Genomic DNA, 13,745 nt, shown 5'->3' on the forward strand with positions numbered 1-13,745 from the left:
ATGAAACGATGCTGTATTTTGTGGAATGCTTTTTCTGCATCTATTGAGAGGGTCCTGTGGTTCTTGTCCTTTCTTTTTTATGTGGTGTTTCATATTGATTTGCAGAGGTTGAACCACGCTTGCAGCCCAGGAAAAAATCCCACTTCGCCGTGGTAAATAATCCCTTAACTGTGTTGGATCCTATTGGCAGTATCTTGGTGGGAATATATGCATCCTTGTTCAACAGGGATACTGGTCTGTAATTCTCCTTTTAATGGTGGTCCTTGTCTGGTTTTGGGATCAAGGTAATGCTGGCCTCATAGAAGGAGTCTGGTGTTTTCCTTCCATTTCAATTTTTTGTAATAGTTTCAGAAATATAGGTATTAATGCTTCTTTAAATGTTTGGTAGAATTCCCCTAGGAAGCCATCTGGCCCTGGACACTCATGTGTTGGGAGATTTTTGATTATTAACTGAATACTTTTTACTGGTTTGGGGTCTGTTCAGGTTTTCTATAACTTCCTGATTCAGTTTTGGTAGTTTATGTTTCTAGGAATGTATCCATGTCTTCCAGACTGCCCAATGTGTTGAGATATAATTCGTCCTATTTTCTTGTATCTGTTTGCATTTATTGTGTGTTCGTTGTGAGCTCTCCTCTTTCATTTATGTGTTTATTTATTTGGGTCCTTTCCCTTTCCTTTTGATAAGTCTTACTTGAGCTTTAGCAATCTTATTAATTCTTTCAAAGAACCAGCTCCTAATTTCATTGATCTGTTCTCCTGGTTTTTTTTATTTTTTATTTTAATTTCTTTATCATTGATTTCTGCTGTAATCTTTATTATTTCTCATATCCTGCTGGATTTAGACTTTTTAATTTTTTCTCCACATTCTCTAGGTGTAAGCTTAGGTTGTGCATTTGATACTTTTCTTGTTTCTTGAGGGCGGCCTGTATTGCTATATACTTTCCTCAAAGCACTGTCATTGCTGCATCCCAATTATTCTCGACTGTCATGTTTTCATTTCCATTTTCTTCACTAGGTGATTTATGGAAGTGTTAAATGAGTATATTGTACACCTGAAAGTAAAATTACACTCTGTGTTAACTGAGTAGAATTTAAATAAATACTTACAAAAATGATTAATGAAATTAATAAAACTCTAATCAGGCTAATTAAGTAAAATGTGAGAGAGAAGACACAAGTAATTAATAGCAGAAATAAAAGAGGGGACATGATTACTGCTTCAATTGAAATTAAATGGATAGTAAAAGAATATTGTAGGGGCGCCTGGGTGGCTCAGTCGGTTAAGCGACTGCCTTCGGCTCAGGTCATGATCCTGGAGTCCCGGGATTGAGTCCTGCATCGGGCTCCCTGCTCAGCGAGGAGCCTGCTTCTCCCTCTGACCCTCCCCCCTCTCATGTGCTCTCTCTCATTCTCTCTCTCAAATAAATAAATAAAATCTTTAAAAAAAAAAAAGAATATTGTAAATAACTCTATGGTGAGAAATTTAATAATTTAGTGGAAATGGGCAAATTCTTTGAAAGACACAATTTGCCAAAACTCATTAAGAAGGAATAGACAAAATGAGTAGGTCTATGTCTATTGAATAAATTGAATAAATGATTAATAACGTCCCAAAACAGAAACCCAGGCCAGGTGGGTTCCCTGGCAAATTTTATTAAACTTTAAAGGAACAGATTAAATTAATTATCTACAATTCCTTTCAGAGTATAAAAGCAACTGAAACATTTCTGATTCCTTCTGTGATATCACCATTACCTCAGTATAATTGCATCAATGACAGAAAAAAACTATACATCAGTGTCTCTTATGAACATAGATGCAAGCAGCCTCAAAAAATTATTACACATTGAATGCAACAATGTATGAAAAGAATTATACACCACAATGATGTTGATCTATTCCTGGTATGAAAGATCGATTTAACATTCCAAAATCATTTAATGCAATTCATTATATCAACAGACTAAATTATAAAATAATCACATGTCCATATTAATGCATGAAATCCATTGTACAGTATCTGATACCCACTCAAAAATTAAAACTCTCAGGGCGCCTCCACATCAGGCACACTGCTCCATGAGAAGCCTGCTTCTCCCTCTCCCACTCCCCCTGCTTATGTTCCCTCTCTCGCTGTGTTTCTCCCTGTCAAATAAATAAAATTAAATTAAATAAAATTTAAAAACCTCTCAGGAAACTGGGGCAATAGAGGTAACAGTTCAACTTGAAAAAAAAAATACCTACAAGAAACTTCCTGCCAAATTTATACTTAATGGTAGGAAACTCAAGCCTTCCCACTAAGATCAGGAACAAGGCAGATATGTTCCCTCTCACTACTCCTTTTCAGCATTGTGCAGAAAGTAGTAAGAAATACAATTAGACAAGGAACAGAAAAGAAACGTATATAAATGGAGAAGGAAAAGTTACAAACGCTGTTGTTCATACTTGAGCTATTCATTGGATAGAAAACCCAAAATAGTTGACAAAAGCACTCGTAATTTATCAACTTTGCAAGACAAAATTTTAATATACCAACTGCAACCCTGGCGTATTCCATCAATGAACAAGTGTAATATGATATGGAAAACACAATATCATTTACATTAGCACTAAGGGGGAAAAAAGAAAAAAAGGAAGAAAGAAAAAGAAGGAAAATTGTTGGGGACAAATGTAATACAATATGTACCAGATCTCTATGGAAAATGGTACAGAATTCTGATGAATGCAATTAGAACCGAATAAACGATGAGATGTTCCATTTTCAAGGATAGGAGAACTTACTGTCATGAAGATATTGGATCTATTTGTTTAGATTTATAGATATACAAATTCAAGATTTTCTACAAAGCTACATAAATCATGACTGGCTGTCTGGTGTGAGAATAAATGAAGACATCAATGGCAAAAAAAAAAAAAAAGGCCGAGAAAAAGACTCACATGAATATAGTTAACTGACTTTTGTCAAAGAAACAAAGAAAAGACAATGAACCAAATATTGTCTTTTCAGAAAGAAGCTGGAACAACTGGACATCCTGATGTAAATAAATAAATTAATTAAATTAATCTAGAAAAACACTTTGGGATTGGGCTGGTTCAGGTGCTCCTTTGGGTGCATCCAGACTGGGTGACTCTAGCCTTTGAGGGCAACGTCAGAATCCAATACCTTGCCTTGGCGTGCTCTTGCCACTAGATATCTGTGTCCAGGGCCATAGAGCCATGCACCTAGATGCAAAGGTCCTCTTCATCCCACGTCTGCACTGGGTTCTAAATGCTGTCTGGTAAGCCAGATTCTGGGGCTGAGAAGAAAGAAGAGGAACACCAGGAACTCACCATGACTCTAAACAGGTTGCGCCAAAGAGAGATTATAAACTTTCAATCAGTGGCAAACTGGCTTCCCTAAGCTGCATAAAAGGCCAGAAATCATGAATCTGATGACTGGATGGAAACCCAGTGGGGAAGCACACTCTTCTGTGACTGGGGAGGGAAGCGAGCAGTGCTTATGAAGGAGGTGCAGAATATGCTTTGCATCGTAGGACAGAAGACGGGTTCAGTCTAGTCTAGACACAAGATTCTCTTTTTCCCTCATGATAAGGAAAGCTAGCAGAAAGTTTATTTAAACCACTTCTTGAGCTTCAAACTTTTTTGATAATATACTGGAGAAACTGAAAAACAAGTCCAAGCTGATACATATATACATAGCTTTTAATAATGTAAATACAACAGCCACATGTTAATCCACTCTGTACTGCTTTAAGTGAATATACACTGTAAAAACATTTGTTAGTTGAGGTGGCCTTTTTCTTTTTTTCTCTGAACAGGAATGTAAATGTCTATTTCACTAGAAATGACAAGTTTCTTTGTTTGTTTTGTTTTGTTTTTATCCAATGAAAGTGAAATATAAGACAAGGTGATGACAAAGTATTTGTCTTCTAGATCAGGCATTTTTATTTTCAAATACGATCCTCAACAACCCTCCCCAGCTAAGTCTTAGCCTGTTACGGGAAGGCTTGGAGTCAATATGTGACACTCTAGTCCCAGGGAGAGGCTTTTAGAGGACCTAGTCCAATCTTTGTTTTGTTCTTACAGAAAAAGAAACTGAAGTCCAGAAAGATAAAGTGGCTTGGCCAAAATCACATGGTTAGCGACAGAAACAGGATTAAAACACCAGTGCTGTGGGTCTCAGAATGAATCAGTAAATTAAGGACAGGCACCGGGATGACACAAAGGACAAAATTCCCTTCTCAAATCTTGTCCTGCAGCAAGGCTGGGGAGGGCCTGAGACCACAGTAGGAACCATAACTGGTCTACACTTCTTCGGAGTTATTTAGGCCCATCCAAAAAAAAAAAGAAACAAAATGACGCTGGAACAACTGGACATCCTGATGTAAATAAATAAATCTAGAAAAACACTATATCCTTCACCAAAATTAACTCAAAATGCATTGTAGACCTAAATGTAAAATGTAAAACTACCAAGTGTGTAGATGATAACATCGGAGAAAGCTAGATGATGTCGAGTGTGAAAATGAACATTAGATACAATACGAACACATAAATTACTTTTTAAAGATTTTTAAAAAGAAATCTCTACACCAAACATGGGGCTCAAACTTACAACCCTGAGATCAAGTATCATGCGCTTCACCAATGACAGCCATAGGTCCCGAGGCCTAAATTCTTACTATTATTTTAACAAATAGCTTAAGTATTTCATTTGTTTGCAACTAAGCTTTTTAACACTATATATTAAAATGTACAAAGAATAATGTTGCAGTTTTTGGGTAGATTTAAGTCAAAGACATTCATTAATAAGGAATCTTTGAGTAAGAATATTCCAGAATTTCTCTAAGCCATGTGATAAGAACACTGTCTCTGAATATTACCTTACTTTGGAAGGTACTGGCATACACTTGAATTAAACTCAGAATTTTTCAGAATAAGCCCTAAACAGTTCATAAAACTGTTCTCAGGTGCCTGGGTGGCTCAGTTGGTTAAGCGATTACCTTCGGCTCAGGTCATGATCCTGGAGTTCCGGGATCGTGTCCTGGATCGGGCTCCCTGCTCAGCGGGGAGTCTGCTTCTCCCTCTGACCCTCCCCCCTGTCATGCTCTATCTCATTCTCTCTCTCAAATAAATAAATAAAATCTTTAATAAATAAATAAATAAATAAATAAATAAATAAATAAATAAATAAATAAATAAATAAATAAATAAAACTGTTCTCTATTCAAACAAGGACAAATTTAATAGAACTTTCCTTTCCAGAAACAATAATAAACGAAACAAGGTATTTTGTAAAATGGGGTCCTGAACAAGTCACAGTCAAAAATAAATGTATACTTAGCTTCCACCTCCTCAAAACAGAGGCTACTTTCTGTTGCACACCCTTGGAAACAAGGTGAAGAACAGTCCGTAAGCAACTTTGGGCAGGGGGTTCCAAAACAAATCTCAAGCCGTAGAACATGCTCACTTCCTAGAAGAATTTGGGGGAGCCTGACCAAAGGGTCCAAATTCTGTTTTTAATAACTGATACAAAGGCAGAGGGGCTCCTCCCAAGTAGCAGTGCCACCAGGGGCTGGCCCAGCCCCACGCTCACCTGTGTAATGCTCCCAAGCAAACCCTGATGCTCCTGCTGCAGGGAGACCTTTTCTTTTTAGCGGTTCTGTGTCCAGGAGCTCTTTGGGTAAATGAGGTGAGCACAGACTCCACATGGGTATTTCAAGGCTTGGAATCAAAGTATTTTTCAACACGGCTAGGCAGAGTCCATGTGTCAAAAGGCCCGTCTCCAGTTTGTCCTAATTCCTCACCACGCATTTGTAGACCTAGGACCACAGACTTTTGCTACGTCCTCATAATCACCCCTAGTGTCCATCCTAATTTTTGATTCATATTCTATGCCTGGAAACAGTCCCTGTATTTAACAATAACACCTACAACATAAAACAATCCACCGTGACAACTTATATGGTCACAAAACATTAATGATCTTCTGTAGACCAAGCAAATGTTTTTAACTATAATTGTCATGCATCAAATTCACAGCCAGAACCCTCAAGATCAAAAAAATATTTGCACAATATAAATAATAACTTAAAATACACACACACACACACACACACAAACATATACACACACAGTCACACACACTTCTTACAGAACCGTGCTTGGGGAAACCCCATTTGTTGAGTGCCACTGAGGGCATATTTTGCTAAACTGCTGCTCCAGGTATTTTTGTTTGGAAAATCCATCACAGTAGGGCACAGCTGTTTATTGGATGAGCAGAAAAGAAAGATATGCTTGTGGCAACCAGAAAGTTTTAAGGTCTTTCAAGTTGTATAAAGTGGACCTACAGAAATGTTTACGTGTTCTCAGGATGCAAAGTTGGAGCTGAAATGTGATAACAAACCAGTTGCAAAAAGTGTACAGCAGCCATCTCTTGAGGTCAAACCTGGTACCCAGATATGCAAGAAAGCTTCAGGACACATAGCTTGTTGTCCTTGTCCCATATCGTCACCTAATCTGATCATGTGTGCATTTCACAAGAGGTTCATATTGTTCTGCTAGTTTGGTATTGAGGATTTGCTCATACTCCTCCCGAATTTTCTCTTCAGAGTCTTTTAAGAGATGCTCACATATTATTCTGACTTGTCGGAGGGGAAAAGAGGGCTGGTCCTTCTTCATCCCGGAGGAACCTGGAGAACTAGGGGCTGTGAGTGCTGAGGAATGAGGCTGAATTTCTGAAGTACAAGCTTCACTCTGATTCAGAACAGCTTCTAAATGTCTCCACCTCTGATAAGGACTATATTCTTGTTTTATGTTCGGAAAAGTTTGTTCTAGTGTTGGAAGGCATGGATTGTTGTGGGGCAGGGTGGGGTGCTGCAGAGTCGGTGATGGGGTCTGCTCTGGAGAAGCGGTGGCATCTCTGTGTCCAGGGAGCCTGACCTGGAGTGGGGCAGGGCAGAGGAGCACAGCACCGCCACTTTGGGGAAGCAGGACTCCACAGCCCGGGCTCGAACTCCCTGGGCTGTTTCAATGTCGCCCCAACACCATGCCCCAGGGGCCAGGAACCAGGGGCAGACTTGGAGGTAACTGCAGCCCCACCTCCGGCTCCTCAGCGAAGCTCACAAGCCAGGCCGGCTCCAATCTCGAGGCGTACGTTATTTGTAAAAAAAAAAAAAATCGATAAGCTGCAATTTATTAAAATGAAAATCTTATGATCTCTGAAAGGAAAAACTCAAAAATAAACAGCAAGCTCCAGACTCAGAAAATCTTGAAAAAAAGGATCTCTTTCCAAAGGATACATGTGAAAAACAATTGTGTTCTAAATATACAAAGAACACTTGAAATCAACAATGAAGAAAATAACTTAATTAAGAAAACAGACTGAGTCCCATAATAAACCATTCACTAAATAAGACAGATTGCAGCAGAGGAGCAAGATGGCGGAGGAGTAGGAGATCAAAATTTTGTCTGGTCCTAGGAATTCAGCTAGATAGGGATCAAACCACTCTGAACATCTACGAACTCAACAGGATATCGAAGAGAAGAATAGCAGCAACTCTCTGAACAGAAAAGCCACTGCTTTCTGGAAGGTAGGATGTGTGGAGAAGTTAATCCGAGGATATATTTGGGAGGATAGACAGCGGGGGAGGGGTTTCCGTTGGCCGCTTCTGGCAAGTGATAGAGCAGCCGAGCACAAAATTGGAACTTTGAGAAGTCGGCTCTGCTGAGGGACGTTGCTCCAGTGGCCAAGCGGGGGGTGGAACCCTTGTGGGACAGTGTGGTCTCAAGACCCTCGGAGTCACAGAAAGACCAGGGGTGGCTGAGTGTGGCAGAGCTCCCAGGTAGCAGAGCGGGGAAGCCGGCTGCAGAGACAGAGCTGAGGAGTCAGCTCTCAGCTCAGGGTTGCCATAAACTGTGATCCGGGGCACAGTTGGGCCACTGCTCCTCCAGCAGGGACCCAACAAGCGGCAGATCCGGGGAGACTCCCCTCCTCCCCCGGGAGGAGCGGCGCAGGAGCCACCTCAGGAATCTGCTGGGTTCGGAGACTCCACATGGGATCGTGTGCCAGAGATAGAAACGCTCCGTCACAGGCCGAGTGATCACAGGGTGCAGCCAGAGACTGGGGAGATGGGAGTGATTCACTGCTTTTTTCTGGGGGCTCATTGAGGAGTGGGGCCCCAAGTTCTCAGCTCCTCTGGGGCGGAGATTGGGAGGCCGCCATTTTCACTCTCTGTCTCCAAAGCTGTACAGAAAGCTTGCAGGGAACAAAAGCTCCTGAGAGCAAACCCGAGCAGATTACTTAGCGCTGCCCCCAGCAAGGGCAGGGTAATTACTCCTCGGGAAAAGACATTTGAGAACGTTGGCAACAGGACCCTTCACCAAAAGATCAGCAAGAACAGCCAGCCGAGGGGCACCTGGGTGGCTCAGTCGTTAGGCGTCTGCCTTCGGCTCAGGTCATGATCACAGGGTCCCGCATCAGGTTCCCTGCTCCTCCGGAAGCCTGCTTCTCCCTCTCCCACTCCACCTGCTTGTGTTCCCTCTCTCACTGTATCTCTCTCCAACAAATAAATAAATAAAATCTTAAAAAAAAAATCAGCCAGCCATGACCAAGGTTACCAATCAATGAGAATGGCAGATCTCCAGCACTAGGGGAATACAGCACATGGATTTCATGGCTTTTTTCCCCATGATTCTTCAAATTGAATATTTTTAATTTTCTTTTTTTCTTTTGTTTTTTTTTAAATTTTTTTCTTTTTCCCTTTTTCAACCAACAACTTATCATTCCCTTTTTTTAAAAAAAAAATATTTTTCATTTAAGAGTCATATTCTATCCCTTCATAGTAGTTTAACGTTATATATATCTCTCTCTAAAATTTTGGGATACAGTTGCTTCTAACAGACCAAAATATACCCTAAACCTCTAGTATATGGCTTTGTTCTAGTTTCCTGCCTGATCATATTCTCGCCCTTTTTTTTTATTATTTATTCCTCTTCTTTCTTTTTTCAACAACTTCTTATCAATTCTTTTATAATTTTCATCTTTCCAGTCATATTCCATCAATTCATCATATTTAACCTTATTTTTGTACATATGTAAGTTTTTCTGTCTTTAAACTTTTGGGAGGCAGTTTCTTCTAACAGATCAAAATATACCGAAAATCTAGTGTGTGGCACTATGAACCAGCCTGATCATATTTGATCATATCTGTTTTTTTTTAATTTTTTTCTTTTTTTTTTCTTTTTTCTTTCCCTTTCTTTTCCCCCAGTTTCAGGTCTTTTCTGATTTGTTTAGTGTATATGTTTCTGGGGTCATTGTTACCCTCTTAGCATTTTGTTCTCTCATTCATCTATTGTGCTCTGCACAAAATGACAAGATGAAAAAAATCACCTACTCAATATGGACATTAGTACAATGTTGGACCTAGAGTTCAGAATCATGATTTTAAACATACTAGCTGGGCTTGAAAAAAGCATGGGAGATATTAGAGAAACCCTTTCTGGAGAAATAAAAGAACTAAAATCTAACCAAGTCGAAATCAAAAAGGCTGTTAATGAGGTGCAATCAAAAATGGAGCTCTAACTGCTAGGATAAATGAGGCAGAAGAAAAAATTAGTGATATAGAAGACCAAATGTTGGAAAATAAAGAAGCTGAGAAAAAGAGAGATAACCAACTACTGGATCATGAGGGCAGAATTCGAGAGATAAGTGATACCATAAGATGAAACAACATTAGAATAATTGGGATCCCAGAAGAAGAACAAAGAGGGAGAGGGGCAGAAGGTATATTGGAGCAAATTACAGCAGAGAACTTCCCTAATTTGGGGAAGGAAACAGGCATCAAAATCCAGGAAGCAGAGAGAACCCCTCTCAAAATCAATAAAAATAGGTCAACACCCCGACATCTAATAGTAAAACTTATGAGTCTCAGAGACAAAGAGAAAATCCTGAAGGCAGCTCGGGACAAGAGGTCTGTAACCTACAATGGTAGAAATATTAGATTGGCAACAGACCTATCCACAGAGACCTGGCAGGCCAGAAAGGACTGCAATGATATATTCAGAGCACTAAACGAGAAAATATGCAGCCACGAATACTATATCCAGCTAGGCTGTCATTGAAAATAGAAGGAGAGATAAAAAGCTTCCAGGACAAAGAAAAACTAAAGGAATTAGTAAACACAAAACCAGCCCTACAGGAAATTTTGAAAGGGGTCCTCTAAGCAAAGAGAGAGTCTAAAAGCAACATAGACCAGAAAGGAACACAGACAATATACAGTAACAGTCACCTTACAGGCAATACAATGGCACTAAATTCCTATCTTTCAGTAGTTACCCTGAATGTAAATGGGCTAAATGCCCCAATCAAAAGACATAGGCTATCAGATTGGATTAAAAAACAAGACCCATCAATATGCTGTCTGCAAGAGACTCATTTTAGACCCCAAGACACCCCCAGATCAAAAGTGAGGGGGTGGAAAGCCATTTCCAATGCTAATGGACACTAAAACAAAGCTGGTATGGCAATCCTTATATCAGACAAATTAGATTTTATACCAAAGATTATAAGAGATGAGGAAGGACACTATATCCTACTTAACGGGTGTATCCAACAAGAAGATCTAACAATTGTAAATATCTATGCCTCTAACATGGGAGCAACTACTTATATAAGGCAATTAATAACAAACAAAGTCTTAAAAAATAAACAAAGTCTTAAAAAATATTTTTTCTTTGCACTAATTTTTAGGATAAAATGCTAAAAATGTTACAAAATGTAACCCTATATGTATACCTAAAACAAGGCACAATTTTAATACACACATTAAATATTTTGTGTTTGCTTCTAGAAAGGATGAGTACTTTCATTGTACCACAACTAATGTATATATGTCAGTGTATGTATATATATTTCTCACTTCAGTAACAAAGGTTTCAAAACAAACTATTCAATGAACAATGGATATTTCAAGTGGAGTTCCGAAAAGTTTTGTTTTTTTCTTCGAAACGTCCAGGTGAGGGCACAGTGATGCATGTCGTTGTACTGGTTTGGGATTTAATGTAGTTCTGACATTTTGTTTCCCAAATTCCCTCTCAGTTAAGTTTGAAAGGGGGCAAAAACAGAAGTTGCTTGTGCCTGCTGGATTGTTTTTGGCCCCTCTACATCACTTTCTCTGTACAGAGGTGTAGCCCTCTCACTCAGACATTCACAATACAAAAAAGATCCAGGAGAACTAGGACAGGGATGCAATTGATGTATGGAGGTTCTTACATGCAATATTTGTTTACATCATTGTGCAAGAAAACAGGGATGGTGGATTTCAAAGGGAAGTGTTTTCATGATTTAGAACTCATATTAATAGAAACTGAATGCTAGTTCTTCAATAACTCTTAATAAATGTTATTTTTACTAAATAATATTTAATGCATTCAGTATATCAAATAAGTTACATAATGTATTAGTATATTAAAATACATAATAATATATGATTTATTAAATACTAAAATACATTGGTTTATGTTTCTGTTTTATTGAGGTATAATTGATATAATTCTACTGTTCTTAGGTGTACTGCATAAAAATTTGATATATCTATATCTTATAAAATAATTATCAAAATAAGTTTAGTTATCATCTGTCACCACACAGAGCTACAATTCATTTTGTTATGATGAGAACTACTAAAACCTACACTCTCAGCCACTTTCTTATATACAACGGACCATTGTTAACTACAGTCACCATGCTCTACATTAATTACATCACAGGACTTACTTATTTTTAACTTATGTATCATATAACTAGAATTTTTACCTCTTGAACACCTGCACCCATTTTGCCTATATTTTTTTATGAATTTTTTTTTTAAAGATTTTATTTATTTATTTGAGAGAATGAGATAGAGAGAGAGAGCATGAGAGGGGGGAGGGTCAGAGGGAGAAGCAGACTCCCTGCTGAGCAAGGAGCCCGATGTGGGACTTGATCCTGGGACTCCAGGATCATGACCTGAGCTGAAGGCAGTCGCTTAACCGACTGAGCCACCCAGGCACCCCTTTTTTTATGAATTTTTGATAGCTGCTTGTAACCTTGGAATTATAATTTTACTGTTTCATGAAATAGAAAAGTTATATGGATAGATCCCATATAATGTGATTGTATTATAAAAGTCAATTTTTATAAGTTCTTAGAATTTTTCATGGGAGGGAACAGTGCATTTCTGGATGTATGCATTTATAAAACAAATACCTGTAAAACTTTTTTTTTTAATTTTCATTGGAGGTTTGGAAAAATCCACTTTCCACTCTTGATGGATAGAAACTTTGATTTTCTTTCTAAAGATATGACTAATGGATAATCTCTAAGCACTGAATACTGATATAGAAAACACATGCTTCAAGCATTTTTATTACTATCTTTAATGGAGAAAGTTACTTTGAGCATATTTTTCATTGCCTTCAGAACATCTTTATTCCTAAATCTGTAGATGATAGGGTTCAGTGTGGGTGTGAGGATGGTATAGAATATTGCCAAGTATTTGTCCTGGCCCGGAGTGTGGTATGATTTGGGTCTCATGTATGTGAAAATAAATGGCCCATAGTACATTGTGACCACAATCATGTGGAAGGAACAGGTAGAAAATGACTTTTTCTGTGCTTCTGATGATTTCATTTGAAGAACAGTAAGGAGAATTTGGACATAAGAAGCAAGGATTAGGGAGGAAGGGACAAGGAGAAAAATTAAGCCACTTACATAAACTCCTCGTTCATAGAGTGTTGTGTCCACACAGGACAACTTCAACATGGCAGGGACTTCACAGAAAAAGTGATCAATGGCTCTTGGGCCACAGAAGGGAAACGGGAGTGCATAAGCTGTGTGAACTATGAAGTTGACTGTCCCAACAATCCAGGACCCTCTAGCCATGAGAATGCGGACATAGTCATTCATAAGAATGGGATAGTGCAGTGGGTGACAGATGGCTACATAGTGATCGTAAGACATTGCCGCCAGGAGAAGGCACTCACCACCCAGGAGGGTGAGGGATAGAAATATCTGGAAGCCACAACCTGCGAATGAAATAGTTCTGCTGCCTGACAGAAAGTCAGTGACCATTTTGGGAACAATGTTGGAAATATGCAAGATGTCCATGAAAGACAGATGGCTGAGCAGGAAATACATTGGAGTATGGAGTCTTGAGTCCCTGAGGATAAGGAGGATCATGATTGTGTTTTCTGTTATAGTCATAATAAAAATGATGTATATAAAGGAGATGAAAGCTAGACTTGATTGAGAAGAAGAAAAGCGTCCTAAAAGAATGAAATCACTGGTGAAACTGTGATTCTCATGCCCCATCATGAACTCCACTCTTTTCCTAAAATAGAAAAAAATAGAGCTAAAATGCAGTGGCGTAAATCTCAAACTCATTTACATTTAGAAGCATAATAAAATGAGAGTGATGCATATTTTGCAGTTCAAGTCAACAGACTCTCAACCAGCTTTGGAAGTGGGCTTGGTTTACAACATGGCCATTTATTTGTTTGAATCAACTGATGATATTGGTCTATTGAGAAAGCTGTTAGCTCCATGTAGTCTTAATTCCGTATTCTTAAATGCAGTTCAATCTTTTGTCAAAGGTCACTTTTTAAATGAGACCTACCCTGAACAGTGTACTTAAAATCTCAGTAACCCCCGACTTGCCTATTTCTCCTTACTGTGCTGTCCTTTGATGTATTCTGCAAATCACTTT

The 13,745-nt window shown here is 38.7% G+C and overlaps 1 protein-coding gene across 1 annotated transcript; it reads right to left on the minus strand.

Annotated features, from left to right (window-relative positions):
- Positions 1 to 12,439: 12,439 nt before the first annotated feature.
- Positions 12,440 to 13,354, minus strand: LOC123325305 (olfactory receptor 2AJ1-like; the record flags this gene model as incomplete). The annotated part of the gene is made up of 1 exon (XM_044917057.1): positions 12,440 to 13,354. A coding segment is annotated over exon 1 (915 nt), but the record flags the coding sequence as incomplete, so codon positions are not given.
- Positions 13,355 to 13,745: the final 391 nt, after the last annotated feature.

The sequence above is a fragment of the Neomonachus schauinslandi genome, chromosome 7 (genome assembly GCF_002201575.2).
Source record: "Neomonachus schauinslandi chromosome 7, ASM220157v2, whole genome shotgun sequence".
NCBI lineage: Eukaryota > Metazoa > Chordata > Mammalia > Carnivora > Phocidae > Neomonachus > Neomonachus schauinslandi.